The 27,420-nt window shown below is 41.3% G+C and overlaps 1 protein-coding gene across 3 annotated transcripts; it reads left to right on the top strand.

Annotated features, from left to right (window-relative positions):
* Positions 1-4,049: 4,049 nt before the first annotated feature.
* On the top strand, positions 4,050-23,609 carry LOC139376561 (polycomb group RING finger protein 5-B-like). 3 transcript variants are annotated; one of them, XM_071119296.1, is made up of 9 exons: positions 4,050-4,368; positions 5,462-5,789; positions 9,471-9,567; positions 10,045-10,100; positions 11,509-11,568; positions 12,200-12,345; positions 15,576-15,674; positions 17,050-17,139; positions 22,344-23,609. In XM_071119296.1, the coding sequence occupies exons 2-9, from the start codon at positions 5,678-5,680 to the stop codon at positions 22,389-22,391; spliced, it is 708 nt and encodes a 235-aa protein (XP_070975397.1). In that variant the 5' UTR covers positions 4,050-4,368; positions 5,462-5,677; the 3' UTR covers positions 22,392-23,609. The 3 variants fall into 3 exon arrangements, with proteins under 3 accessions (XP_070975397.1, XP_070975400.1, XP_070975398.1); XM_071119299.1 differs by having other exon boundaries at positions 4,165-4,368; positions 12,203-12,345; XM_071119297.1 differs by having other exon boundaries at positions 4,256-4,419.
* Positions 23,610-27,420: the final 3,811 nt, after the last annotated feature.

Below are 27,420 nucleotides of genomic sequence, written 5' to 3'. Positions count from 1 at the left end.
GTATAGTACAATAGAACCATAAATTAAACAGTGGACATAAAAAGTTGAAGGTCAGAGACCAGTGCTACTGAATGATGTGCTGGTCAGGGGTCAAGTTCTACCTCCTTGCACATCTTTCCTCCTCTCAGACTATCACGAGGACTCATGAAAAAAAAAGAAGATTTTAAAACAAAATCTGTAGGTGGTAGGCCTGATCACCGACAACGATGAGACAGCCAATAGGGAGGAGGTCAGAGACCTGACCTTGTGGTGCAAGGACAACAACTTCTCCCTCAACGTAATCAAGACAAAGGAGATGATTGTGGACTACAGGAAAAGGAGGACCGAGCACGTCCCCATTCTCATCGATGGGGCTGTAGTGGAGCAGGTTGAAAGCTTCAAGTTCCTTGGGGTCCACATCACCAACAAACTGACATGGTTCAAGCACACCAAGACAGTTGTGAAGAGGGCGCGACAAAACCTATTTCCCCTCAGGAGACTGAAAAGATTTGGCATGGGTCCTGAGATCCTCAAAATGTTTTACAGCTGGAACATCGAGAGCATCCTGACCGGTTGCATCGCTGCCTGATACGGCAATTGCTCGGCCTACGACTGCAAGGCACTTCAGAGGGTAGTGCATACGGCCCAGTACATCACTGGGGCAAAGCTGACTGCCATCCAGGACCTCTACACCAGGCTGTGTCAGAGGAAGGCCCTAAAAATTGTCAAAGACCAGAGCTACCCCAGTCATAGACTGTTCTCTCTACTATCGCATGGCAAGCGGTACCGGAGTCCCAAGTCTTGTTTTCCCCCCAACCCCTTTTACGCTGCTGCTACTCTCTGTTTATCTTATATGCATAGTCACTTTAACTATACATTCATGTACATACTACCTATAAGCCTGACCAACAGGTGTCTGTCTGTATATAGCCTTGCTACTCTTTTTTCAAATGTCTTTCTACTGTTGTTTTATTTCTTTACTTACCTACACACACACACACACACACACGCACGCACGCACACACACACATTTTTCCCCGCACCATTGGTTAGAGCCTGTAAGTAAGCATTTCACCTGTTGTATTCGGCGCACGTGATAATTAAACTTAGATTTTATTTGATAAGCTATAGCTAGCTAGCACTGCAGTGTATAACATGTGGTGAGTAATTGACTCAAAGAGAGAGAAAGACAATAGTTGAACAGTTTTGAACAAATGAATTTCTTCCAAAAGGAAAGAGAAGCAAGAGAGTGACAGAGAGAGAGATTTCATAATTCTTATCACTTTCAATTTCACTTACTTAGCTAGCAAATGCAGCTAGCTAGTTTAGCCTACTCAACCACCCTGCTCAAACAGAGGGATGATTTGTTAGGTAGCTGGCGATGACTATATAACACAACACTGGAACTCTTCCAAGTCAAGGTAAGCTTTTGGTTTTACAAATGTATTGCCACTTGTGCTAAACTGTGCTAAACTGCTTATTGAATGTACACTGTAACGTTACTGCATGATTGTAGCGGGTTTACTAACAAGTTAGTTATATTAGCTATGTTGACTATGATGTTACTTTTTGGTGACAACGATGTAGGCTATGTGTAGCAGTTATGATATGGTTTGGCTTGGAAAGGTTGTTTCGACCTGGTCATATACAGCTAATGTGTTGTGCATTGAAGTCCACAAGCGAAGGAAAATGGTGAGAGGAGGTGAGCGCATAAATGCGAGAAGGAATACAATGAGGCTGCTATGAAAGTGAACTGTGTTTACGTGTGATCAGGGCTGTATTTATTTAGCCGATTTTGTTGAAAAACGGAAGCAAATTGAATGAACTGGGATAAACATGCCTGAATTTGTCCAATATAAATTATTGTTTGCAACTGTTGGACTAAAGATTACACTCTAGATCAGCTAGATGCATGCAAGAGTGTGCAAGGCGATATGGAAAGTGTCGTTGTCCGTCACCTCAAATCTTTCTCTTCGACCTGTGTGCACCTATGTTGTAAACCTCCGATCATAGGCTAGGTTGTAGCAACCTCATGATGGGTATAGGGAATATTTGAGTATCATGTAGTAGCCTAAACCTATCTCTGTTACATTGAACTGGGTGAATATGAATGCCAGTCATCCAATATGCTGTAATAGAAATAAGGCCATGCTCATGAAAAAAAAGAATCATCCTCCCTCTTAAACGGCACCGACCGCCACTGCCTTACACACCCGCAGTGCCCCAGTGGTTTCCCATAGACACCCTACACATTAAAATGTTAGTCATTTAGCAGACACTCTTATCCAGAGTGACTTACAGGAGCAAATAGGGTTAAGTGCTCAAGGGCACATCGACAGATTTTTCACCTAGTCGGCTCGGGGATTCAAACCAGAAATATTTCCGATAACAAGTTTATAAATTGCATGACTGGGCAGTGGATCTGTGAAAGTAGTAGCCTAGTAGTAGTAGGGCGTTGCAAGTTAACGATGTAAACAATGGCACTTTCTGTTAATGTACTGGCCATATGTAGGCCTAGGTTGTCTAGTATAATATTGGTAGGATAGGCTATAACAATGGGAATTCCAAACCACCTGTTGTATAATTTATAGCATTTCACTTATCTCAACATTATTAAAAAAATTACTTTAGGTCTGCTTCAATGGCTTTTACAGGCTAGCATTGTTAAATGAGGACTAATGTCAAATGTTAACAAATGAATGGTAATATTAAATTAAATTGAAATGAATGCATTTTCAGGTGCTGTATAGTGCAAGGTCCCACAAAATGGTTTTCTTACATTTCAAATGATCCAGGTTCAACCACCATTTGTCCTACTACATGTTCAGACTACATTCTGAGATAATATATGACAGTGCAGTTTTTCTTACTATATTAGGCAACCTTAAGTTTGAATATTGATGAATTGAGCCTATGGTTCATGAAATGCGGTTTAACCAATGTATGTTGCCTGATAAAGTGGGTTGTCAACAATTCAATCAAAATCATTTGATTTCATTTTTTTTTAAATTACCTTATTCTTAGTCCACTATACTTTTTGCTGACATATCAACCACCTGGTTGGAGCACATCTTTCCAAAATTCTTGCTTTTTCATCTGTTTACATTTTAGCTATTTATTTTCATATTCCTACTCTTCCAAGGTCTCTACTAACAGGAATGGTGTCATGTTAATACCTCAACAACTGCATTCCTGCATTTTATCCCATATCTTTGGTGACTGATTTTGAGTTCTCTTACAGCCCTCTGAGTGGGCAAAGTTAAGAGTGCCACAGCACTGAACTGCAGCAACCCAAAGGGATACAAATGATGTTAATTGATGCAGGAAGGCTGGGGGAGTTGACCAAGTTCAAGTGAATATTTTTTTTTCATATCCACTTCTAAGTCCATCGTCAAAACATGCACTATCAGACGGTTGAGAATAGGGTTAAAGGGATAAAGAAATGTGAGTTCTAGTATGTGAAATGTGCCCTTAGCACAGCTGCTAGCGAGTAATTATATCTCTGTTTCCAACCTCAGCAGTTGTTTTGGGTTCCTTATGAAGGCATGATCCGCCCACATGTAGCCTAACACACCCCTAGACAGAATGGCGGGCATGTCCTTTCAATTAAGACATTAAAAAAAATATATATATATTTTTAGCTTTATTTAACTAGTCAAGTCAGTTAAGAACAAATTCTTATTTTCATAAAGGGCTGAAAGGTGGCTGACACATATCAACCTATTTATTGATACCTACAAAAATGAATTCACTAGGAATAAGAGTTACTCCTGAAATATAGCAAATTATATGTTTTTAAATGTTTTTATTTTTTCATATGTTGAATAACTGGATACTGGCCAGTCCTATTTTATATCTAGTGGACTAAAACGATGTAATAACATGGTCATATCAGGCTACTTATCAACACTAACACTATATGACGCTATGAAGACAAGTGGATATGTAGGCTAAATCTGTTTTTTATGTTGGTGAATACTGTTTTAATGTTTATAGGCTAGGTAGCCCAGGCTACTTCAGATCTATAGGCCCACAAGTCCATCAATCAATACCATGCCTCTGCTCGGGTTGATGAACAGGTTTCAGGAGCCTTGTGTTTATCATATTATATTGACTACGCGTTACTGGACTAGAGTAGTTGGTAATTGAAGGCTGCGCCCTAGTTTGTGTCCAATCAGAGGGTATCTGCCGTGGAATGAATAAAGCAGCAATGCGTAAACAAGCGCTGGATCCTCCTCCGCTCCTTTCCTATCATCTATTCTGAAACCAGTTCCGTATTCAGTGCTAGCCTACATTAATGTAACATCGGCGCCCACATCATACAGCGTATATAGATAGAATTGTCGGATAAGATCACACCATCTCGACCATGGAGCCTTGAACTGGAATGTAAGAGATGCGTTTACTACTCGCTACTCAGAAGCCGAGAAAACGATGCTTGTGCGTATCTTTTTTCCGTAGGTGCTGTGATAGTAAAGTTTGGGGTGGGTTGGGAATGCGATCATGTGTCATACGGGCTATCAAGTTCTAGACATGTGCTTTTTGGTCATAGTCAAATGTGTGCCGTGGCGCTAGTTTATTTATTATCTTAGTGATTGAACTATCTTTGTACGGTCCCCACAGTTAGGCTGAATCTTAAGTCAGTTTTTCAGGGTATGATAAACTCACCATAATGTAATTCGCGCAATACCGTGGTTGACAGAATGACGCGTATGGTTTCCTGGTGATGATGAGGGACATAAGCCCCAATTTTGTCACTGTAAAGGGGACCATCCTCGATTTCCTTACTGCCAATTGAGGATTTTTCAGCAATCAAATTTGTGACAATTATATCATATGACATTTCTTCTCAGAATATACTAGTCATAGGTTTACCTGGTATTGAACTCTGGGATCATGCAACAGCATAATGACCATAGCTAGCTAATAGCGAAAGCAGAGATCTCGATTTTTTGTGTCGTTCCGCTTGAGTGGGCGAACCGAAGTAGCCTTTCTCAAAACTTTGGATTTGAAAATACTATTTCAATTCTATTACTGTGACAATGAAGGGGTTATACACTTATGTCATAACAATCTTTGGAAGGAACTGAAGTTGCTTTCGATTTTAAAAAAGCATAAAGGGGGCGGGGCATAAAGGTGAAACGTTACATGCACCTGTAGCCTTGACTTGTAATGAAATAGGTGTCGGTACTGTTCATATTTAGGTGCAGGAGCTCCACAAGACTTTTGAGATAATATTCTATAAGAGGAACATGACCTCAAGCAGTAGAACATTTGAGGTGCCGGTAATTAGCTCCAGTTAGCTCCTGTCCAAGTCAAGCACTGCCTGTAGCTTATCCATGATATTTGTTTTGGTCAAATGTATTCTATTTCATGAAATAATACAACTTTGCAATTTGCATTTGTGGTAACACATTTTCAAATATCAAGCATGTAACCTGGGAAATACCCAAACAACGCTGTTTTCTACTTTCATTCACAGACACCCACAGCACCACAGAGATGAAAATGCAGCACACTTGATATCTCCCTGGAGGGGAAGCCTGATTTAAGATGAAGCGACTGAAGGGGAAAACCCAGAAGTGTGGAGCATTTCAGAAAATCCTGTGAACTCTGACCTCCAGCCCCCATCTGCCATCATTCCTTTCCCCCAAATACACAGCACTCCCATCCATCAACACTCCTGCTCTGGTCCAAGATGACCTCGCCGAGAAAGCACCTGGTCAAGGATTTCAACCACTTTATCACATGCTACGTATGTAAAGGATACCTGATCAAGCCCACCACGGTGACTGAGTGCCTGCACACCTGTAAGCCCCCCCTCCCCCTTGTTCTCTCTTTCGCTCTCTCTCACTTTCTCACTCTCACTCAATCTCTCTCTCTCTCCCTCACTCACTCACTCACTCACTCACTCAATCTCTCTCTCTCGCTCTCTTTCTCAGGTGCCTCATTCATAATGACATCATGTAATGTGACATCATGTAATGTAGGCCTGTGGGAAATGGGAGCTGGCTATACCAGAAAAACAACACATTTGCACTATGCATATTTGTATGATTTCTATTTAGTTCTGCCTAATATATATGCATTATACCTAACGTCCCTTACTAGAAATTATATCTAACAATGATTTTATGCAGAAATATCCTAAGGATTTTTTTGGGGTGTAGTGTGACTTAAAAAAACGAAATCTTTACGGCATCTATTGCACCACTAAAAAGTGCTAGAGTAGCTGGAATTCAGAGCTCACAGAATCAATTGGCTGTCTTATTTGTTTTATGCCACAGCCTTGCATAGTCACAGCAATGAATTTTTAAAAAGCCCTCTGTTGATCTCATCGATGTCATATCCTGCATGATTTACAGATCATATTACATGGCATCCTTCTCCATTTCTGCCCTCTCCATCTGAACTGAATGTTTTGTTGGAGAAGAACGGCAGATCTCACTCCCATGAATGACACATCTCAAGTGATCAGGGTAAAACACAGTCATCTGTGGGTTCAGTCACCATGACAACAAATATCCTCCACACAGGATAAGCTGTTTGTGTCCAATGTATTTGTTTGTTTGAGGGCAAAGTCACTTCTTTACAGTCATATAAGTTGTATTGACCTCTAGCCATAATCTCAATAATGAAAAATATCAGCTGCTGCCTAGTACAGTGCGTTTTTGCTGTTGCATGATCTCTTTATGCCAGTGAATTTCAGAGATCTCCAGCAAAATATATATTTGACATTAGTCTAGACTGTTTTTGTTGTAACATCTACTATAAATCAAATCAAATTGTATCGGTCACATACACACATTGAGCAGATGTTATTGCGGGTGTGGCGAAATGCGTGTGTTCCTAGCTCCAACATTGCAGTAGTATCGAACAGTGCAGTAGTATCTAAAAACGATTCACAACAATCCACACAAATCTAAAAGTAAAATAATGGAATTAAGAAATATATAAATATTAGTTTGAGCAATGTCGGAGTGGCATTGACTAAAATACAGCAGAATAGAATACAGTATATACAGTTGAAATTGGAAGTTCACATACACCCTAGCCAAATATATTTAAACTCAGTTTTAAACAATTCCTGACATTTAATCAGAGTAAAAAATCCCTGTCTTATGTCAGTTAGGATCACCACTTTATTCTAAGAATGTGAATGTCAGAATAATAGAAGAGAGATTGATTTATTTCAACTTTTATTTCTTTCATCACATTCCCAGTGGGTCAGAAGTTTACATACACTCAATTAGTATTTGGTAGCATTGCCTTTAAATTGTTTATCCTGGGTCAAACGTTTCGGGTAGCCTTCCACAAACTTCCCACAATAAGTTCGGTGAATTTTGGCCCATTCCTCCTGACAGAGCTGGTGTAACTGAGTCAGGTTTGTAGGCCTCCTTGCTCGCACATGCTTTTTCAGTTCTGCCCACATATTTCCTATAGGATTGAGATCAGGGCTTTGTGATGGCCACTCAAATACCTTGACTTTGTTGTCCTTAAGCTATTTTTCCACATCTTTAGAAGACATTTGCGACCAAACTTTATGTCTGATGTCTTGAGATGTTGCTTCAATATATCCACATAATTTTCCTGCTTCATGATGCCATATATTTTGTGAAGTGCACCAGTCCCTCCTGCAGCAAAGCACCCCAACAACCTGATGCTGCCACCGCCATGCTTCACGGTTGGGATGGTGTTCTTTGGCTTGCAAGCCTCCCCCTTATTCCTCCAAACATAACGATGGTCATTATGGCCAAACCGTTCTATTTTTGTTTCATCAGACCAGAGGAAATTTCTCTAAAAAGTACGGTCTTTGTCCCCATGTACAGTTGCAAACCGTAGTCAGGCTTTTTTTATGGTGGTTTTGGAGCAATGGCTTCTTTCTTGCTGAGCGGCCTTTCAGGTTATGTGGATATAGATACTTTTGCACCTGTTTCCTCCAGCATCTTCACAAGGTCCTTTGCTGTTGTTCTGGGATTGATTTGCACTTTTCGCACCAAAGTACGTTCATCTTTAGGAGACAAATGAGCCATATGAGGGCTTGAAATACATCCACAGGTACACCTCCAATTGACTCAAATTATGTCAATTAGCCTATCAGAAGATTCTAAAGCCATTACATAATTTTCTGGAATTTTCCAAGCAGTTTAAAGGCACAGTGTATGTTAACTTCTGACCCACTGAAATTGTGATACAGTGACTTATAAGTGAAATAATCTGTCTGTAAACGATTGTTGGAAAAATTACACGTGTCATGCACACAGTAGATGTCCTAACCGACTTGCCAAAAATATAGTTTGTTAACAAGAAATATGTGGAGTGGTTGAAAAACAAGTTTTAAAGACTCCAACCTAAGTGTATGTAAACATCCGACTTCAACTGTGCAGGATTTCATGAGTAAAGCAGCATGTAAACATTATTTAAACATGATCAAAGTCACTAGTGTTCCATTATTACAGTGGCCCGTGGTTCCAAGTCTATGTATAAAGTACAGTATTCAGAATGCAATTACATGTGAATTACATGCAATTACATGTATACGTATAGGAAACGTCTGAAGAGAACATCTGCCACTATTACACACTACTGTGCACAGTGAGGTCTGTCTCATATGTGTCATGCGCAGTAGGTGGTGCTGGCTATTGAAAGAACATGTAAGCTGTTGTCCTGACATATCGTTTCCCTTGGCAGTCATGGTTGATTGAGTATGACAGCAGCTCACTACTGTACGTTTGCGAGGATTGTTATGTAGGCTATAGGTCGGTGCATAGTGCACAAGTCCATAGAGTATGCGTCGTGTTGACAATGGCAATTGCTAGAGGGGAGACTGTGCCCTGTATTTCCGCAGATATTGTTGATCTGTATTTTTATCTGACGATTTGACGACATCCCGTTGTGGGACGTCGACTTAATCCTCAGGTCAGTATTGTATGGAATCGGTTTGTGTTCTTAAAAGAACGATCAGACTGTACATCGTGTACCACCTCATAGATGGTGTACGTGTGTCCGTGTGCCTTATTGCACATACAGTCTGTGTACATGCACGTGTGTGTGTGTGTGTGCGCTCTGTGGTATTGGCTGCAGCTGACCTTGGCTGTGTGATCGATGTGTGTGATAGAACTGGCCAGGCTATACCCACTATTTCCTTATCTCCCTGCCCGGTCCGCAGTTTAAATTTCAACTGCAAGCCCAAGTTTTTAGTCATGTTTCAAGGCTCAACAGACACTCTGCTGTTTATCCAGTTGAAACGGTAGAGATGAGATGTTAAGAGTGCTGTTCCTTTTTGGGTTTTAAACTTTACTTTCAATTGAGAATCATTTTATTGTGGAGATTACCTGAGCGAAAGGGATAAGGAAAGAGAATATGCCGTCATTGTGGCATTTATTTAACACCAGAATGGTGTGATTAAAAAAAATCCATATTTACTTTAGGTCCGTGTTTTGAGATGGTCAACTTGTCTTTGTCTCGATCTCCTTTTATTCTGTCAACAGTTTGTAAAAGCTGCATCGTCCAACACTTTGAAGACAGCAACGACTGCCCCAAATGTGGCATTCAAGTCCACGAAACCAACCCTCTGGAGATGTTAAGGTAATACACCTAATTTGACATCTTTGACAGAATCTTATCTGCATTTATGTTTTCCTTTTGAGAATCACAGGATCGTAATGTATACTACTGAATAGATGAATATATCAAAACCATCAGTAAAGTATAAACATGCTGGCCTTTGTGCTTCTGAACTGGCCCTAGCCGGATTTTGGCAGTTTTTCTTCAGTTGTCTACTTGACTTGTGAGATTGTAAGGCTGGTGTGGGCTGGGCTGGGCTGGGGGAGGATAGAGTGAACTTGAGCTTGGCTGCGGTGAGATCCAGGCAACAGCTGGACACCATTCTGGAGCCAAGGTCTCAGCTGAAGACCTCACCCAGTGCTCAGCCACCCAGCTACCCAGCCCACAGATGCAATGTCTGGGAATGTGTGTGTGGGTTTGTGGTTGTGTGTGTGTGTGTGTGTGTGTGTGTAAGTGTACTTACTTTTATTCTTCCTTGACGTCTCATTCTATCGCCAGGTTGGACAACACTTTAGAGGAAATCATTTTCAAACTCGTGCCTGGGCTGAGAGAAAGTGAGTGAAGTCATTTTAGTATCCACCAACATCAGATATATAATCTTGCCTTTGATAGTAGGCCTAAGAGTTACTCAAGCTGTTTTCCATTCGACTTGAATGATATAACTCCTGCCCTGCAGGACTCTACAGTGCTACCATTTTGGGGGAATATAAATACTTTGCTGTGCTACCTGGAGTTCTTATTTGGGAGCACTAGTGCACCTAGAAAATAAATTGCCCAGGTAATAATTATTGTAATGATTTCTTCGCTGTCCCGCAGCCTCAGCAGTACGCAAACACGTGGTGGCACAGAAAGAAAGTAAAAAGGAGAGCTTTTTCGGGAGATGAGCTTCAAACGTAGCTAGGATTCATATAGGCCCAAAGTAGGCTATATCTCAATCTTAAAAATCTATTGTTCTGGTGCTCCTAAACCCTGTATTTTGTAATTGCTGGCAATTCGTATCATTAAAAGGGGCAATCTGCAGTTAGTACATCCATATTTGGACTCATAAACAAATGATATAAATCCATTGATTCTTGAAGAGTATAACTTCTAAATGCCACATGAGCTTAGTTCAACTGTTGTACCCCATCAGAAGCCAAAATATAAGCTTTTTTCCCCCCCATTGTTTGTAAACAAAGTCAATGTAAACAAAGTAACACTGTATAGCCTCAAAACGTGGTTAAAATTATAATCCTTGCATCCTTAGCTCTGTCTATGAATTTGAGGGTTGTTACATTTCTCCGTCCCAGGGGAGAACGACTGCCCCTTCTCATTGAAGCCACGGTAGATCAAGTCCAACCGTGGTATTGCAGGCATTGTTAGCAGAAAACAGGATCCCCGTTATGGTGAATGGAAAAGATGGCATTTTTCGTGGTCAATCTTCGTGTAAATATATATATATTTTTGAAGACAATCATGGTACCAATAATTGCTTCTAATACACCAGATGTACAGTATGTCCTTGAACCGATTATTTAAAAATCGCACATCGAAGAAGTATCCTGAGAGGGGGCAGAACTGAGCTAGCCTACAACGTCACTTCCTGGACTAGTTCAAACTGCGCATGTTATGTCTCCATGAGACACCATCTTAACCAACTTAATTGGCTTCAATGCGCTACTGATTCTTCAAATAGGAATGAATGGTGTCATGTGATCAACGGTTTTGTCCATTTATATGTACAGTGATTGCTCCAGCCCCATCCCTCAACCTTTTACTGAAACAGTGACGGGGACAGCTTTGTTATCGTTCAGCAGCAGATTGCCGCTTTAATACCCCAAATATTTTTCGTTGTGCTCCTAAATTTCTTTGTGCGCTCATATATTTTTAAACTTAGGAGCACACATTCTCCTTGTAATTGTTTTTTATCATAGAGCCCTGCCCTGTGTATACATATCTTCTCTGTTTTTGCTTATTGACTAGAGGAACAACAGCAGGAGATTGAGTTCTGGAGGAGTCGAAAGTCGAAGGAGAACGGAGAAGGTAAAAAATCTGTATTTAGTATCTATGAAGACCAAGACCCTCAGGGGGGACCAGAATGAACCTTGGGCTTGGGTGTGCAGAGGTGGGCTGTGATGGGTTATTGAGGTGAAAGGTAAAGAGGCTCTATGTGGGAGACGGTTCAGCAAGGCGACAAAGAGAGAGAAGGAGTTACAGTACGACTTAGGTTCTATCGCTGCAGTGGCGCACGACCGTAGGTGGCTGTGAGTCATATGAGGCTGAGAGGGAGAGAAGGAACAAGAGGAGGAGGGACAGCACTCTACAAGGCATCGACAAGATTAGCCTGTTGATGAGGTATAATGCAGGTGGGGAATAAATCAGATGGAAACCACAGGGCGACTAAAGGTGGAAGGATTCAGTCCGCCAGACTTAAATGCCATCTCCATGACAATGTGATGATAGACAATTTGTCCCAAAGGTCTTACCTTATGATTTTGCATTTGGAAGTGAAAAGCGAAAGACATCAGGATCAATCAAACCCATGCTTATTGTGAAGTGTCTTTTCACAGTTTTAAACAAATTCAAGATAAAGCAAGCTGAACTTGTGTCCGCACAGTGCGTGCTCTTGTTCACACACATAAGTATAACATGCTTATCCATTTCTTTGTCATAGAAGATGGCCCCCGATCAAAGAGGTCTAGGCTGGATGCCGAGAATGATGACGGTGGAGATGGAGACTACCACAGGAGTGACCCTCAGATAGCCATCTGTCTGGATTGTCTACGCAACAACAGTCTGGTGGAAGAGAGCGTTGTGAGGGTAAGTCGCGGGGGAGAGCTCTATCTGTAGCGCCTCTCTGCTGCTCTTTTCTCCACGTTCACCCTCTTCCCTGTCTCCCTAACCTCATTCCTCCCCCTCTTTTAGGCTGATTTGGTTAGGTACAGTGTTACGAAGCTAACTCCGTTACGTCCCTCTAACTGTCTAACACCGCAGAATGTGAGTTTAGTAGAATATAGAGAGACGATGACGCTGTGGTTTTCCTTTATTTCCTGGGCTGCCATTGAGAGCAGGCCATTCAGTCAGACACGCTCCTCTATCAGCAGGTGTTAATCCAGTCCATCACTAATTAGGCAGTTGTTTTCATGAAAATAGTGGTCCTTGTTGCAACAGTGGTGTTGCTGTTCGTAATTGGTTGGCAGAACAGTGAATATGTGGAGAGAGGAGAGGCTCACAATTGGTTTCAAATTGAGGCATACTACATACAAAAAAAATTGGGTTCCTCAAGTGTTCTTTGGGAAGGGTGGTGGTTCTATGTGGAACCATACTGACCCAAAATAACCCTTGGAACCCTTCAATGGTTCTTTGCACTTTTAAAAAGGGTTATTTCCTCTTTTTGTGATAATTAAGATGTAGGGGCAGTGGCTCGTTATATTATTTTTGGGGCGTGGTTTGTGCAGAGCTCTTTTTGTGCAACCGTGAGTGAGAGTCATTCCGGTTGATCAAATCTGTTGTGTTATTCTATTACATATTATATATGCCTATGGCCAGTGACGGTGTCTTGTGAAAGACTCACATATGGCCTTGTGTCAATTGAGAACGGTTGATTAAGTCAGTCATTCTCAATCCTCTCCTCAGGGACCCTCAGCTGTTCCAGAGCTAGCACAACCTGATTCAACTTGTTAGTAAACACAATAATAAAAGCTATGGAATTTTAGCAACATAATATGGCTATTAAACCATATTAAAAAAACATATATGGTTTTACAAAGACTGAGACTGAGAAAGGTTATTTATAGAACCTTTGAGACTGAGAAAGGTTATTTATAGAACCATTCTCCATAAAGGTTATACAGTGCCTTGCGAAAGTATTCGGCCCCCTTGAACTTTGCGACCTTTTGCCACATTTCAGGCTTCAAACATAAAGATATAAAACTGTATTTTTTTGTGAAGAATCAACAACAAGTGGGACACAATCATGAAGTGGAACGACATTTATTGGATATTTCAAACTTTTTTAACAAATCAAAAACTGAAGAATTGGGCGTGCAAAATTATTCAGACCCTTTACTTTCAGTGCAGCAAACTCTCTCCAGAAGTTCAGTGAGGATCTCTGAATGATTCAATGTTGACCTAAATGACCAATGATGATAAATACAATCCACCTGTGTGTAATCAAGTCTCCGTATAAATGCACCTGCACTGTGATAGTCTCAGAGGTCCGTTAAAAGCGCAGAGAGCATCATGAAGAACAAGGAACACACCAGCCAGGTCCGAGATACTGTTGTGAAGAAGTTTAAAGCCGGATTATGATACAAAAAGATTTCCCAAGCTTTAAACATCCCAAGGAGCACTGTGCAAGCGATAATATTGAAATGGAAGGAGTATCAGACCACTGCAAATCTACCAAGACCTGGCCGTCCCTCTAAACTTTCAGCTCATACAAGGAGAAGACTGATCAGAGATGCAGCCAAGAGGCCCATGATCACTCTGGATGAACTGCAGAGATCTACAGCTGAGGTGGGAGACTCTGTCCATAGGACAACAATCCTATGTTGCACAAATCTGGCCTTTATGGAAGAGTGGCAAGAAGAAAGACATTTCTTAAAGATATCCATAAAAAGTGTTGGTTAAAGTTGGCCACAAGCCACCTGGGAGACAGACCAAACATGTGGAAGAAGGTGCTCTGGTCAGATGAAACCAAAATTGAACTTTTTGGCAACAGTGCCAAACGTTATGTTTGGCGTAAAAGCAACACAGCTCATCACCCTGAACACACCATCCCCACTGTCAAACATGGTGGTGGCAGCATCATGGTTTGGGCCTGCTTTTCTTCAGCAGGGACAGGGAAGATGGTTAAAATTGATGGGAAGATGGATGGAGCCAAATACAGGACCATTCTGGAAGAAAACCTGATGGAGTCTGCAAAAGACCTGAGACTGGGACGGAGATTTGTCTTCCAACAAGACAATGATCCAAAACATAAAGCAAAATCTACAATGGAATGGTTCAAAAATAAACATATCCAGGTGTTAGAATGGCCAAGTCAAAGTCCAGACCTGAATCCAATCGAGAATCTGTGGAAAGAACTGAAAACTGCTGTTCACAAATGCTCTCCATCCAACCTCACTGAGCTCGAGCTGTTTTGCAAGGAGGAATGGGAAAAAATGTCAGTCTCTCGATGTGCAAAACTGATAGAGACATACCCCAAGCGACTTACAGCTGTAATCGCAGCAAAAGGTGGCGCTACAAAGTATTAACTTAAGGGGTCTGAATAATTTTGCACGCCCAATTTTTCAGTTTTTGATTTGTTAAAAAAGTTTGAAATATCCAATAAATGTCGTTCCACTTCATGATTGTGTCCCACTTGTTGTTGATTCTTCACAAAAAAATGCAGTTTTATATCTTTATGTTTGAAGCCTGAAATGTGGCAAAAGGTCGCAAAGTTCAAGGGGGCCGAATACTTTCGCAAGGCACTGTATAACCTTTATGGAGAATGGTTCTATAAATAACCTTTCTCAGTCTCAAAGGTTCTATAAATAACCTTTCTCAGTCTCAGTCTTTGTAAAACCATATATGTTTTTTTAATATGGTTTAATAGCCATATTATGTTGCTAAAATTCCATAGCTTTTATTATTGTGTTTACTAACAAGTTGAATCAGGTTGTGTTAGCTCTGGAACAGCTGAGGGTCCCTGAGGAGAGGATTGAGAACGACTGACTTAATCAACCGTTCTCAATTGACACAAGGCCATATGTGAGTCTTTCACAAGACACCGTCACTGGCCATAGGCATATATAATATGTAATAGAATAACACAACAGATTTGTTTTTAGTGTGTATAGAAGGAGTTTCTCTGCACCAAAAGGTACAAAAGGTGTCAAACTATTCCTAATTTACGCATTCGTTGATTTATTTATTTATTTTTATCTTAAAATGGCTGTTTGAATGTTTGGATTTGCATGCTCTTCACATAAGTAAAAAAAAAAAAAAAAAAAAAAAAAAGGGAAATGTGCCTGAATCATTAAAGTAATCTTCTGAACCTCCTCTAGGGCTTAATGAAGAAATTTATACGCTGCTCGACTCGAGTGACAGTCGGAACAATCAAGAAGTTTCTCAGCTTGAAGTTAAAGCTTCCAAGTTCTTATGAGGTAAGAAATGAAGCTTTTGTATGTGCTCTATACCCTTTCGTATGTATCTACTGTATGACAGATATTAAGCCATATATGCTATTGAATATTTATCCTTTTATGTCAGTTTTGTTTGGGCCTCACATACAGTAGCTGTTCCCGCAGAGTCTCTCCTGTGTGTTTGGTGTTGTGGGTAAAAGTTCTGGCCTTGTTTGCAGGCCCCCTGCTGTACTGAGTCTGTCCTTAAGGCTTCAGCATGCTTTGGTTTGGCTGGCGCCTTTGCTGATGATTTAAAATACCTGTGCTTGAAAAACGAGAAAAAGCGGCAATAGTACTGTTTGTCCATCTTGAGATGCCGTAGCCAGTATACACTTCCTCAAAAATGTCAGAATTATTCTAAGATAACTCCAGAAATCAGTCATTCATTTTGACGTTTTTGCCGAGGAGATCTTTTTTACATCTAACTGAGATCTATTTTACATCTAACTGAGATGTTTAGTGCAATATTTCTCAAGTGAGAAAATGTGCATGAAAAGGAGTCATATCTCGTTGAATGACAACACACACAACACAAACATGCAAGAATCCCTATTCTTGACCAATGATCGACAAGGGGGCGTAGACTTCGGCTCCGAACTTCGGCTTGCCTCAAGAATTGTTGTGTGTGTGGCATACTGTAAATATTGGTGCATTGTGGGAAAATGTGGGCGGGAAAGAATTTCTGTATTTCGAATGGTACTGTAATTCCACCCCACAAAATACAGTACCGTACATTATTTTTGGAGCGCCAAAAACCTTTTGACCACTAGTGGGTGCATGGTATTGTTGTTTCTAACTTATTAAAGGGATACTTTGGGATTTTGGCAATGAGGCCCTTTAACTTCTTCCCCAGTGTCAGATGAACTCCTGGATTCCATTTTTATGTCTCTCTGTCCAGTATGAGGGACGTTAGAGGTTGTTTCACGAGCCAATGATAACTAGCGTTAGCGCAATGACTGGAAGTCCATGGGTATCTACTAGCACTTGCCGTGGCGTGGCGCCCATTCGTTTACAGATCTCCCCTTACTTTCAATCAGTAAAACATTTTTTCAAGGCCTGAGGCACTTTTTCAGACACATTCCTGAAGCCCAAGAAACAAATACTTAGCTTCCTAGTACATATGGAAATGAAAAAGGTTCAGGAATGACTTTTTTGAAGGTTACTGTAAAAGTGATTTATTCAATAAAATCCTTTTGACATTGATGACAGGCACATGGGCCCCCAGAGCTTTTCTGTTTGTTGGACCAGTATAAGAAAGGAAGATTTGTCTAGCTCTAGTCTTCCTCTCAAACAGCATATACTCTCACTATGTCCCGCCGTCTACCTCTTAGTCACCAGCCTCCGTGTCCCCTCACAGCTAGACGTCCTATGCAACGGGGAGATCATGGGAAAAGACCACACCATGGAGTTCATCTACATGACGCGGTGGAGACTTCGCGGTGAAACCGTAAGTAAGCCCCAAATGATATCAATGCCCAACCCCCTGTTCCCCTCGTTTTGAAAGATGCTAAGCCCTGTACCTTTCTAGCCATGGGGATAAACTGTGGCTGCTGAATGACGGTCCTGGAGTCTAGTCTCCATGTGAGTCACTGCTTTGCTTGGCTTTAAAGCTGATTAGCTGGTTAGACGTCTGAAGTCCACAGCCACTCTACTGTATAATCTGCCACAGCAAGGAGGATTTAAAACAAATTAAACCTTTATTTAACTAGGCAAGTCAGTTAAGAACAAAGTCTTATTTACAATGACGGCCTACACTGTACCAGTGGCACGGTTAATAGAGTTGATTACAGGTCACCTTTAAAATGTGTCTGGTACTATAGGTTCACATCAAAAGTACGGTGAGTTAAATTGGTGGTTCCTTGTGTTACAATGGTACGAAACACCATTGGAGACATTTGCAAGGCTAGCATGGTATTGGTAGCTCATGGTAAAATGCAGTTGACATACAGTACATAGTGTATTTCTACCTCTCTTCCTCAATGAATTCAGAATTTACCCACTTTGTTCACTTCACCCCCCAAAAAAGCACGTTGTGGTTGCTACATCTGGACCTTCAGTCAACCATGCATAAACGTAACGAAGCACCCCAAGTCCTTTGCACAGTATGCTAGGCTAACTAACACACTTCAGCTTGACCTCAAAAGCACTTTTGCTGGCCAGGCGCCTTGGCTGCTAATTTCATTGCTGATAATTGTCGCTTTTGGATGGGCTGATCGGGGTCAGGTCAATGAATCGCTGTATTGGTCCAGGGAGACAGGTGAGGAAAGCTGCCCTAGCAGGGTGCCTGTTCCTGGGCTCATTGCCTGACACTCCTCTTCCACAGCCATAGCTCATTACCACTGGCTCAATAGAGGGGCCTTCTAATGAAGGCGTCCTGTTAGCAGCAGCAAAGACCATTTCTGTCCCAGTTTGGTTTCAACACACAGTACAACGCACCTAAGGCCTCAACTGTAAACTGTACAGTTTTAATAGTTCAATCGATTCCCCTGTTTTGAATAATACTCTGCTAAGAGATGAAATGTTATTTATAATAACTCTTTGAAATGAAAATGGATGCCCCCCCCCCTTCAGCAAAATGTATCTTACCTAAACCCTCCCTAAAAACAAAAAAATATATCAAAAGTGACCCTCCCCATTACCCAAAAGAATAACTAAAACAAAGTGGATAGCAGAGCCTTAGATATGCAGTTAGAAACAGTTTTGTAAGCATTACATGGCAACATGGGGATTTTGATAGCACACAGGGCTGCGGGCCAGAAGGTTGTGGGATTGCAGACCACCGTGGACAAGAGTAGGGGTGGAAAGATCTCTTTTATAGTAAAGCATCTGTTTTGCAGGTCTGAGAAAAAAAATGGCCTTTTTTTTTTCATTTCATGCAATTCTACGTAATTTTACATGTTAGCAGAATCTTTATTTATTATCACACAAATCAACTAAATTACCGGCTAAGAATGGACAGAGAGATAGGCCTATGTGATCATCTTATCATATTTCTCCAATGCCAAATCAGTGTAACGAAACTGTCCCTGTTTGCAAATTAGGAATCTGAGCATGGTACTTTCAAAAGTTAGGCCTACCTTTCCACCCCAGACAGAGTAGGCCTTCCAATGCAGAAAAAAATGTAAGCTTTAACTGCTAAGCTACTCTTCTTCCGTGGCTTAACCCAACGAGAGGTCACAAGTGTTTCTGTAAAAGATGTCTGGGTTTAAACATATTTTATTGTACAGAACGTGAATAGCTTAATCAGTTGATAGTGACAAAAATGGATTACTTCCCAAGCAAAGTCAGCCTCTGAATGTCAAAGAAATGAAACAATGATATCCCTATATGCATCGGAGTCACGGTTTTCCCAGGTATTTTAAAGCTTGTTTCTAGCATAAAGCATCACGGACCAAAGGGCTGATATAGATAGTTTTATATAATCGGATCTGTAAAAAAAAAAAATACAAATCTTAAGCTAACAAGGTAGGCCTGTGCTTTTTGCCATTTTCTTTCATAAAAGGTGGGCCTATGGCATACCCTCTCATACCCTCTTAATTCGAGTATTGGTTTTAACTTCACTGATACGGAGGGAGGCTATTTAAAGAGTGCATAGTGGGTGGAGGAATTGCCTGACAAATCTATGGAAATAGCAACCTATAGCCTAATTTAATCTGTCTAACAGGTAGGCCTACCTCTTATTTCTAAAATAGGAAGAAATAGGCTCCAACACAAAGCCCTCTTGTTGTTAGTAAAATCTAATCAAAATGAAGACGGTTGAAATGAATTATGCCTACTCGAATTTGCCTACTTTCAGCACCATGAGCTGTCCATTTCCGATAGATTGTGCTGCGGCTGCTGCTTCAAGTTTCAGCACCACAATGTAAGTTACTCGAATCTGATTGATTGAACTCGAGCTCTGATAAATACATAATGGGCAAGAAGCATATTATTTTTTAATAAAAATCAATTATAGTAATAGCAAGCTATCAAAGTTTGATCAGCAAGAGCAGAGCAGGGTTGGAATATCCATTGCAGTGTGCAATGCAGCCTAGTTTTATATACACAATCCTAGCAGCTATCTTAGAAATATACGTTTGTTCTGGGCTTCTCAGAGCATGCACTTCATAGCCTATAGCCTAAAGACTATGGATAATTTGATTGAGACATCACTAAATAGCCTATAGACACAATTGATATTGTGCGCCCAGCAGAGATTCAGAGATGAGGGGCGGAATCAGGCACACATTGATATACAGTGCATTTGGAAAGTTTTCAGATCCCTTACATTTTCCCACATTTTGTTACATTACAGCCTTATTAAAAAATGATTAAATAAAAACATGTCCTCATCAATCTACAAACAATACCCTATAATGACAAAGCGAAAACAGGTTTTTAGAAATGTTTGCAAATCTATTAAAAAGTTGAAACAGAAATACCGTATTTATTCAGGCCCTTTGCTATGAGACTCAAAATTGAGCTCAGGTGCATCCTGTTTCCATGGATCATCCTGTTTCTACAGCTTGATTGGAGTCAACCTGTGGTAAATTTAATTGATTGAACATGATTTGGAAAGGCACACACCTGTCTATATAAGTTGACAGTGTATGTCAAGGCAAAAACCAAGCCTTGAGGTCAAAGGAATTGTCCTTAGAGCTCCAGGACAGAATTGTGTCGACGCACAGATCTGGGGAAGAACACAGTGGCCTCAATCATTCTTAAATGGAAGAAGTTTGGAACCACCAAGACTCTTCCTAGAGCTGGTCGCCCGGCCAAACTGAGCAATCGGGGGTTAAGGGCCTTGGTAAGGGAGGTGACCAAGAACCTGATGGTCACTCTGACAGAGCTCCAGAGTTCCTCTGTGGAGGTGGGAGAACCTTCCAGAAAGATAACCATCTCTGTAGCACTTTACCAATCAGGCCTTTATGGTAGAATGGCTATAAGGCACCTAAAGAACTATCTAACCATGAGAAACAAGATTCTCTGGTCTGATAAAACCAAGATTATACTCTTTGGTCTGAATGTCAAGTGTCACATCTGGAGGAAACCTGGCATCATCCCTATGGTGAAGCGTGGTGGTGGCAGTATCATGCTGTGGGGATGTTTTTCAGCGGAAGGGACTGGGAGACTAGTCAGGATCGAGGGCAAGATGAACGGAGCAAAGTACAGAGAGATCCTTGATGAAAACCTGCTCCAGAGTGCTCAGGACCTCAGACTGGGGTGAAGGTGCACCTTCCAACAGGACAATGAACCTAAGCACACAGCCAAAACAATGCAGGAGTGGCTTCGGGACAAGTCTCTGAATGCCCTTGAGTGGCCCAGCCAGAGCCCAGACTTGAACCCGATCGACCATCTCTGGAGAGACCTGAAAATAGCTGATAGAGCTTGAGAGGATCTGCAGAGAAGAATGGGAGAAACTCCCCAAATACAGGTGTGCCAAGCTTGTATTGTCATACCCAAGAAGACTTGAGGCTGTAATCACTGCCAAATGTGCTTCAACAAAGTAGAGTAAAGGTTCTGAATACTTTTTTTTATGTACATTTCTAAAAACCTGTTTTTGCTTCGTCATTATGGGGTATTGTGTGAAGATTGATTAGGAAAAAACGATTTATTCAATTTTAGATTAAGGCTGTAACGTTACAAAATGTGGAAAAAGTCAAGGGGTCTGAATACATTCCAAATGTACTGTATAGCCTAATAAGCAACTCATTCTAAAACACTGAGAAATATTGGAATTTCATCAATTACAAATGACATGACCCTCCGCTGGACTAGATTAAAAATTAAATTAAACCTCCCCTTGACTGAAATGTAAAAAGCATGACCCTCACCCATTTTCCTCCAGGTAACCATTCTGTAAATGTCGATCCATCCCTAATTTAGACTTGCATTAAATACAGGCTTTGGCAAGCTTAAAATAACCTTGTCCTCAGGCCTTATGCAGAACATTCTGATGCCAAGAACAGAGTCCCAGGAAGGAATCAGTAAAGCGCTTTTAGCTTAGAAGAACTATATCCAGTGAAGAGATCCATGTTAAAAAAAAGAAAAAAATCACATGACAGTATTACTGATCTCACATGACCAAATTTGTCATCTAGGCCAGATCGTCCCACTTTGATTGTACCAGACAGGGATAATCTGACTGGTCTCTTAGGAATTCTCTATCTGTGCAGAATATGTGACAGCTCTGTGATGCCAAGAATGAATTCCTGTCCTCCCCTGGACCAAATGACCAGGAACTGGGTCAGTGTGGGCCGACTCATTTCCGTTCTCTTTGGGATTGTACATAAGTGTCTCCTGCCTACCGCTGCTGTCTGCCTGCCTGCCTGTCTAAAAATAGGGCTGCTGCATGTGATGTCTGTGGAGTGTGTCTTTCACTTTCACCTGCTCTGGCATCAGACTTGTTCTCTCCTCATCACACTCCCACCGCTCTGCACTCACCTGCATTAGTGCTCTTCTCTCACTGCAGAACATCTTACTGTAGCTACGAAGCTACAATCTGTAGAGATTGTGTTGTTTTTGTGTTCTAACTAGCAAGTTCCCTTGTAAGTGTACTATATATATTGTATTCTTACAATGCTAGAACATCTACCTTCCTTAGTCTCTGATTACTGTCTCCATTGTAATGGGTTCTGTCCAAGGGTGATCAATGTCATCTCTCTCTTTCAGGACTACCCAATGGTACTAGAATATCGCCCACGGATAGACTTTGGTTGATGGAGGGAGACGTGGGACTACTCCTGCACTAACAGCCCATTGACAGACTACACAATGAATGGATGTGCCTGGCACAAGAGACAAGGACCACACATCTTCTTATCATCTGCATGCAGTAATCCGTGATTGCCTCTAATCTCATTCTGTTCTCTTACGTTATCCTTCAGTTTCACTGTCTGCGTTTCATTTGTCAAAAACGCATCAAGGGTTTGAGAGCATGCCTGTGTAATCATGACGTATTGATTTTTTTTTTTTAAGTACCTAAATGTAATTTACAAAAGAGTGAAGACATGCCCTTTAATTCTACAGCACATTGAAGTGTCCCTAATAATACAAGGTGAAATGACTAGTAGTCTGTTGTTACGCAACACAACAGAGATATTACAAGACAGGTGTGCGCCCTGGCAAACGGCTCATAATATTCCACCTTATCTATGCTGGATTTCATGTCTTACATGGCTCCCTCCCTTATTCCTGTTTTTAACTACGGTAGTGCCTTTCCCCACATGCCTCTTTCAGTGCAGTGCCCTCCGAAATTCAAACTGCTTTTCATATGAAATCCCGAATAGTGAATTCAACAGCCCCAATATATAGTCTACATACAACTACAAGGAAGCTATGGATACCATACCTACCATATCCCTATCTCAATAAGCTATATTCTTCCATTCCATGCCATTTTGATGTTATTACCGCATATTAAGCAATACAAGTACTGTAAGACTAGATTTGGCGGAAGAAGGTTAGAAGGAGCTGAATATCACCTACACTGTCTGAAATGTGTAGCTGTGTGTTTGTGCACTATGTAAACGTATTGGGCATTATTGTTGACTTGTACATAGCAGAGATTTGTATAGACTGTTTACTACTATGCTGTATGTCCTACCGGATGGCTTAACATTAATTTATTGTTGTTGCCGTATAGAAACTGCCCAGACTGTCGTTACAGGGTCCGATAACCCTTGCCATTTGTATCTAATGGTGGATCAGTACGAAGTGCTTTAAATGCTTTTTCCCTCTTCACATACAGTGCCTTCAGAAAGTATTCACACCCCTTGACTTTTTTCCAAATGTTTTTGTGTTACAGCCTGAATTTAAAATAGATTCAAATGAGATTGTGTGTCCCTGGCCTACACACAATACCACATAATGTCAAAGTGGAATAATGTTTTCCCGAAGAAAAAAAAAATCTGATTAATAAAAAATGAAAAGCTGAAATGTCTTGAGTCCATAAGTATTCAGCCCCTTTGTTATGGCAACCCTAAATAAATGATGGATTAAAAATGTGCATAACAAGACAGATAATTCTTTGCATGGACTTTGCATAGTGTTTAACATGATTTTTTGAATGACTACCTCACCTCTGTACCTCACACATACAATTATATGTAAGGTCCCTCAGTCAAGCAGTACATTTCAAACACAGGTTTAACCACAAAGACCAGGGAGGTTTTCCAATGCCTCGCAAAGAAGGGCACCTATTTGCAGATGCGGGGGGAAAAAACAGACATGGAATTTCCCTTTGAGAATGCTGAAGTTATTAATTATACTTTGGATGGTGTATCGATACACCCATTCACTACAAAGATCCAGGCATCCGTCCTAACTCAGTTGCCGAAGAGGAAGGAAACCGCTCAGGGATTTTACCATAAGGCCAATGGTGACTTTAAAACAGTCACAGAGTTCAATGGCTGAAAACATTGTAGTTACTCGACTATACTAACCTAAATGACAGAGTGAAAAAAAGGAAGCCTGTACAGAAAAAAAATACTATAAAACCTGCATCCTGTTTGCAATAAGGCACTAAAAAACTGCAAAAAATGGAGCAAAGAAATTAACTTTATTTCCTAAATACAGGGCATTATGTTTGGGGAAAATCCAACAAATCACTGAGTACCACTCTTCATATTTTCAAGTTTGGTGGTGGCTGCATCGTGTTATAGGTATGCTTGTCATTGGCAAGGACTAGGGAGTAAAATAAATGGAATAGAGCTAAGCACAGGCAAAATCCTAGAGGATAACCTCGTACAGTTTGGTTTCCAACAGACACTGGGAGACAAATGCACCTTTCAGCAGGACAGGACAATAACCTAAAACACAAGGCCAAATACACTGGAGTTGCTCACCAAGAAGACATTGAATGTTGCTGAGTGGCCTAGTTTCAGTGTTGACTTAAATCTTCTTGAAAATGGCTGTCTCGGAATGATCAACAACCAACTTGGCAGAGCTTGAAGAATTTAGAAAAGAATAATATGCAAATTGTACAATCCAGGTGTGAAAATCTCCTAGAGACTCACTCACAGCTGTAATCGCTGCCAATGGCGATTCTAACATGTAGTGACTCGGGGGTTTAAATACTTATGTAAATAAGATATTTCTGTATTTAATTTTCAGTACATTTGCTAAAATGTCAAAAAATATGTTTTCACTTTGTCATTATGGGGTATTGTGTTTAGATGGGTGAGAAAAAAATATCAATTTTATCAATTTTGAATTCAGGCTGTAACCCAACATTTGGAATAAGTCAAGGGGTATGAATACTTTCTGAAGGCACTGTATACCATTAATCTTTTTCTCACTCTCATCGAAACACCAAAGAATAAGAGCAGAGACAAACAGCAGTGGTTGTATTTTATCTGTTACATTTTAACAGAGACATAATAATTATAACATAATGTAGGCAAACGTTGAGAGTACTGAAGTCTCCTTGGTAGGAAACAAAACGTTTGCAATTTGCCACTGTAATAGGAATTTCCATACAGCAGATGTCTGTCAATAGTAAGTTGATGTTCATTGGCAGTTATGTGCGAACCAATCAATGGACAGATTGGACACCACTTTCTGGAAGGGCCTACAAGTTCAAGTCTTTACAAATCTCCGCAAGTAAAACTTTGAAGCTTACTTAGCGTTCTTGTGTACTTTCCTGTTTCACACATGTGCTTTTTCCTGTTTGAAATGGTATCTCTTATTTTCCCTAAAAACCCAGCTCTAGTGGTTTTAAATGTTAGCAAAGTAAATGTTTAGACTGAATAATCCTAGAAACGTCTCTGTGCTGCAATGAACAATATGTATTTTTGTAACAAGAAGCACTTGTAGATATTTTATCTTTAAAAATGACATTGTTTGTTGTACATTTAACAAACTTAAAATGCTGCCTGGAATAATCTATTATATTTTTCAATGTCAATGCACCTACAAGCATTCCTAGAAAGATTAGAACTGTACATATGCAAGAGCTGCTCTATATGTGACATAATAACAAAAATACAAACATCCAGAACTCATTGAATTAACTTGGTGTCATTTCATAATTGACAAGTTACTTATCTGTCAAAATGTGATTTTTTAAAAAGTTTTAAAGTTTCAAACATTTGGTTTCAAGACTACTTTTCTTAATAATATGAATGGTCTGCATTTTGTGATTGTCATTGACTCCCTCTAAATGTTATTCTTTCTTATGGAGGCAAAGTTGATCTTCCTGATTCACTCCTAAATCCAAGGATCCCAAATGGTATCCCAGTTCCTTTCAGTTCCATCTTTCATCCTGACAAAGAGCGACCTAAACCTTCTGCTTCTCCTGGACAAACATGGCTCCTCAGTGCTCTACCTAGAATTGCAAAGCTACCGGTAATTTACTAAAGTTACCAGAATCTTCAGTAATTTTGTCACGCCCTGACCTTAGAGAGCCGTTTTATTTCTCTATTTGGTTAGGTCAGGGTGTGATTTGGGGTGGGCATTCTATGTTTTCTATTTCTTTGTTTTTGGCCGAGTGTGGTTCCCAATCAGAGGCAGCTGTCTATCATTGTCTCTGATTGGGAATCATTCTTCGGCAGCCTTTTTCCCACTTGTGTTTTGTGGGTAGTTCATTTCTGTTTGGTATCTGTTTACCTGACAGAACTGTTTGCTTTCGTGTTGTTATGTGTTTCTTTGATCAATAAAATCATGAACACTTTCTACGCTGCGCTTCGGTCCACTCATTCCGACGAGAGCCGTTACAGAATAACGCACCACCAAAGGACAAAGCAGCGCACCACCAAAGGACAAATCCTAGACGGGAAAGGACCCTGGAGGCAGACTGGGGAGTATCGCCGTCCGAAGGAGGAGATAGAAGCAGCGAGAGCAGAACGGCGACGTTATGAGGCGTTAAACCATCGAGGCAAGCACGAGAGGCAGCCCCCAAAACTTTTTTGAGGGGGGCACACGGGGAGATTGGCAGAGTCAGGGTTTAGACCTGAGCCAACTCCCCGTGCTTATCGTGGGGAGCGTGTGACTGGTCAGGCACCGTGTTATGTAGTGATGCGCACGGTGTCTCCAGTACGCATTCATTGCCCGGTATGCTCTATTCCATCTCCCCGCAGTTGCCGTGCTAGAGTGGGCATTCAGCCAGGAGGGATTGTGCCGGCCCAGTGTTCCTGGCCTCCGGTGCCTCTCTTCGGCCCAGGTTATCCTGCACCAGCTCTACGCAAGGTATCCCCAGTTCGCCAGCACAATCCAGTGCGGCCTGTTCCAGTTCCCCGCACTTGCCAGGCTATGGGGGGTATCCAACCAGCACTCTGCGCTCCAGACCTCCGGTGCGCCTCCACGGTCCAGTGTGTCCTGCGCTGGCTCTACACACTATGCCTCCAGTGCGCCGTCATAGCCCAGTGCGTCGTGTGCCAGCTCTCCACCGAGCTGGGTATCCAGCCAGGACATGTTGTGGCAGCTCCACTCACTAGGCTGCCAGTACGTCTCCTCAGTCTGGTGAGACCTGTTCCGGCTCCACGTACGAAGCCTCCAGTGATGATCCATGGCCTGAAGCCTCCAGTGATGATCCATGGCACGAAGCCTCCAGTGATGATCCATGGCACGAAGCCTGCAGTGATGATCCATGGCCCAGAGCCTGCAGTGATGATCCATGGCCCAGAGCCTGCAGTGATGATCCATGGCCCAGAGCCTGCAGTGATAATCCATGGCACGAAGCCTCCAATGATGATCCATGGCACGAAGCCTCCAATGATGATCCATGGCACAAAGCCTCCAGTGATGATTC

The sequence above is a fragment of the Oncorhynchus clarkii genome, chromosome 20 (genome assembly GCF_045791955.1).
Source record: "Oncorhynchus clarkii lewisi isolate Uvic-CL-2024 chromosome 20, UVic_Ocla_1.0, whole genome shotgun sequence".
NCBI classification, from domain to species: domain Eukaryota; kingdom Metazoa; phylum Chordata; class Actinopteri; order Salmoniformes; family Salmonidae; genus Oncorhynchus; species Oncorhynchus clarkii.
This window is presented reverse-complemented; position numbering and strand designations above follow the sequence as displayed.

Coding starts and splice junctions, on each gene's coding strand:
- LOC139376561 (XM_071119296.1), top strand. CDS start 5,678: ATGACCTCGCCGAGAAAGCACCTGGTCAAGGATTTCAACCACTTTATC. Junction 15,675..17,049: donor AGCTTCCAAGTTCTTATGAG/GTAAGAAATGAA, acceptor GTCCCCTCACAG/CTAGACGTCCTATGCAACGG. Junction 17,140..22,343: donor GGAGACTTCGCGGTGAAACC/GTAAGTAAGCCC, acceptor TCTCTCTTTCAG/GACTACCCAATGGTACTAGA.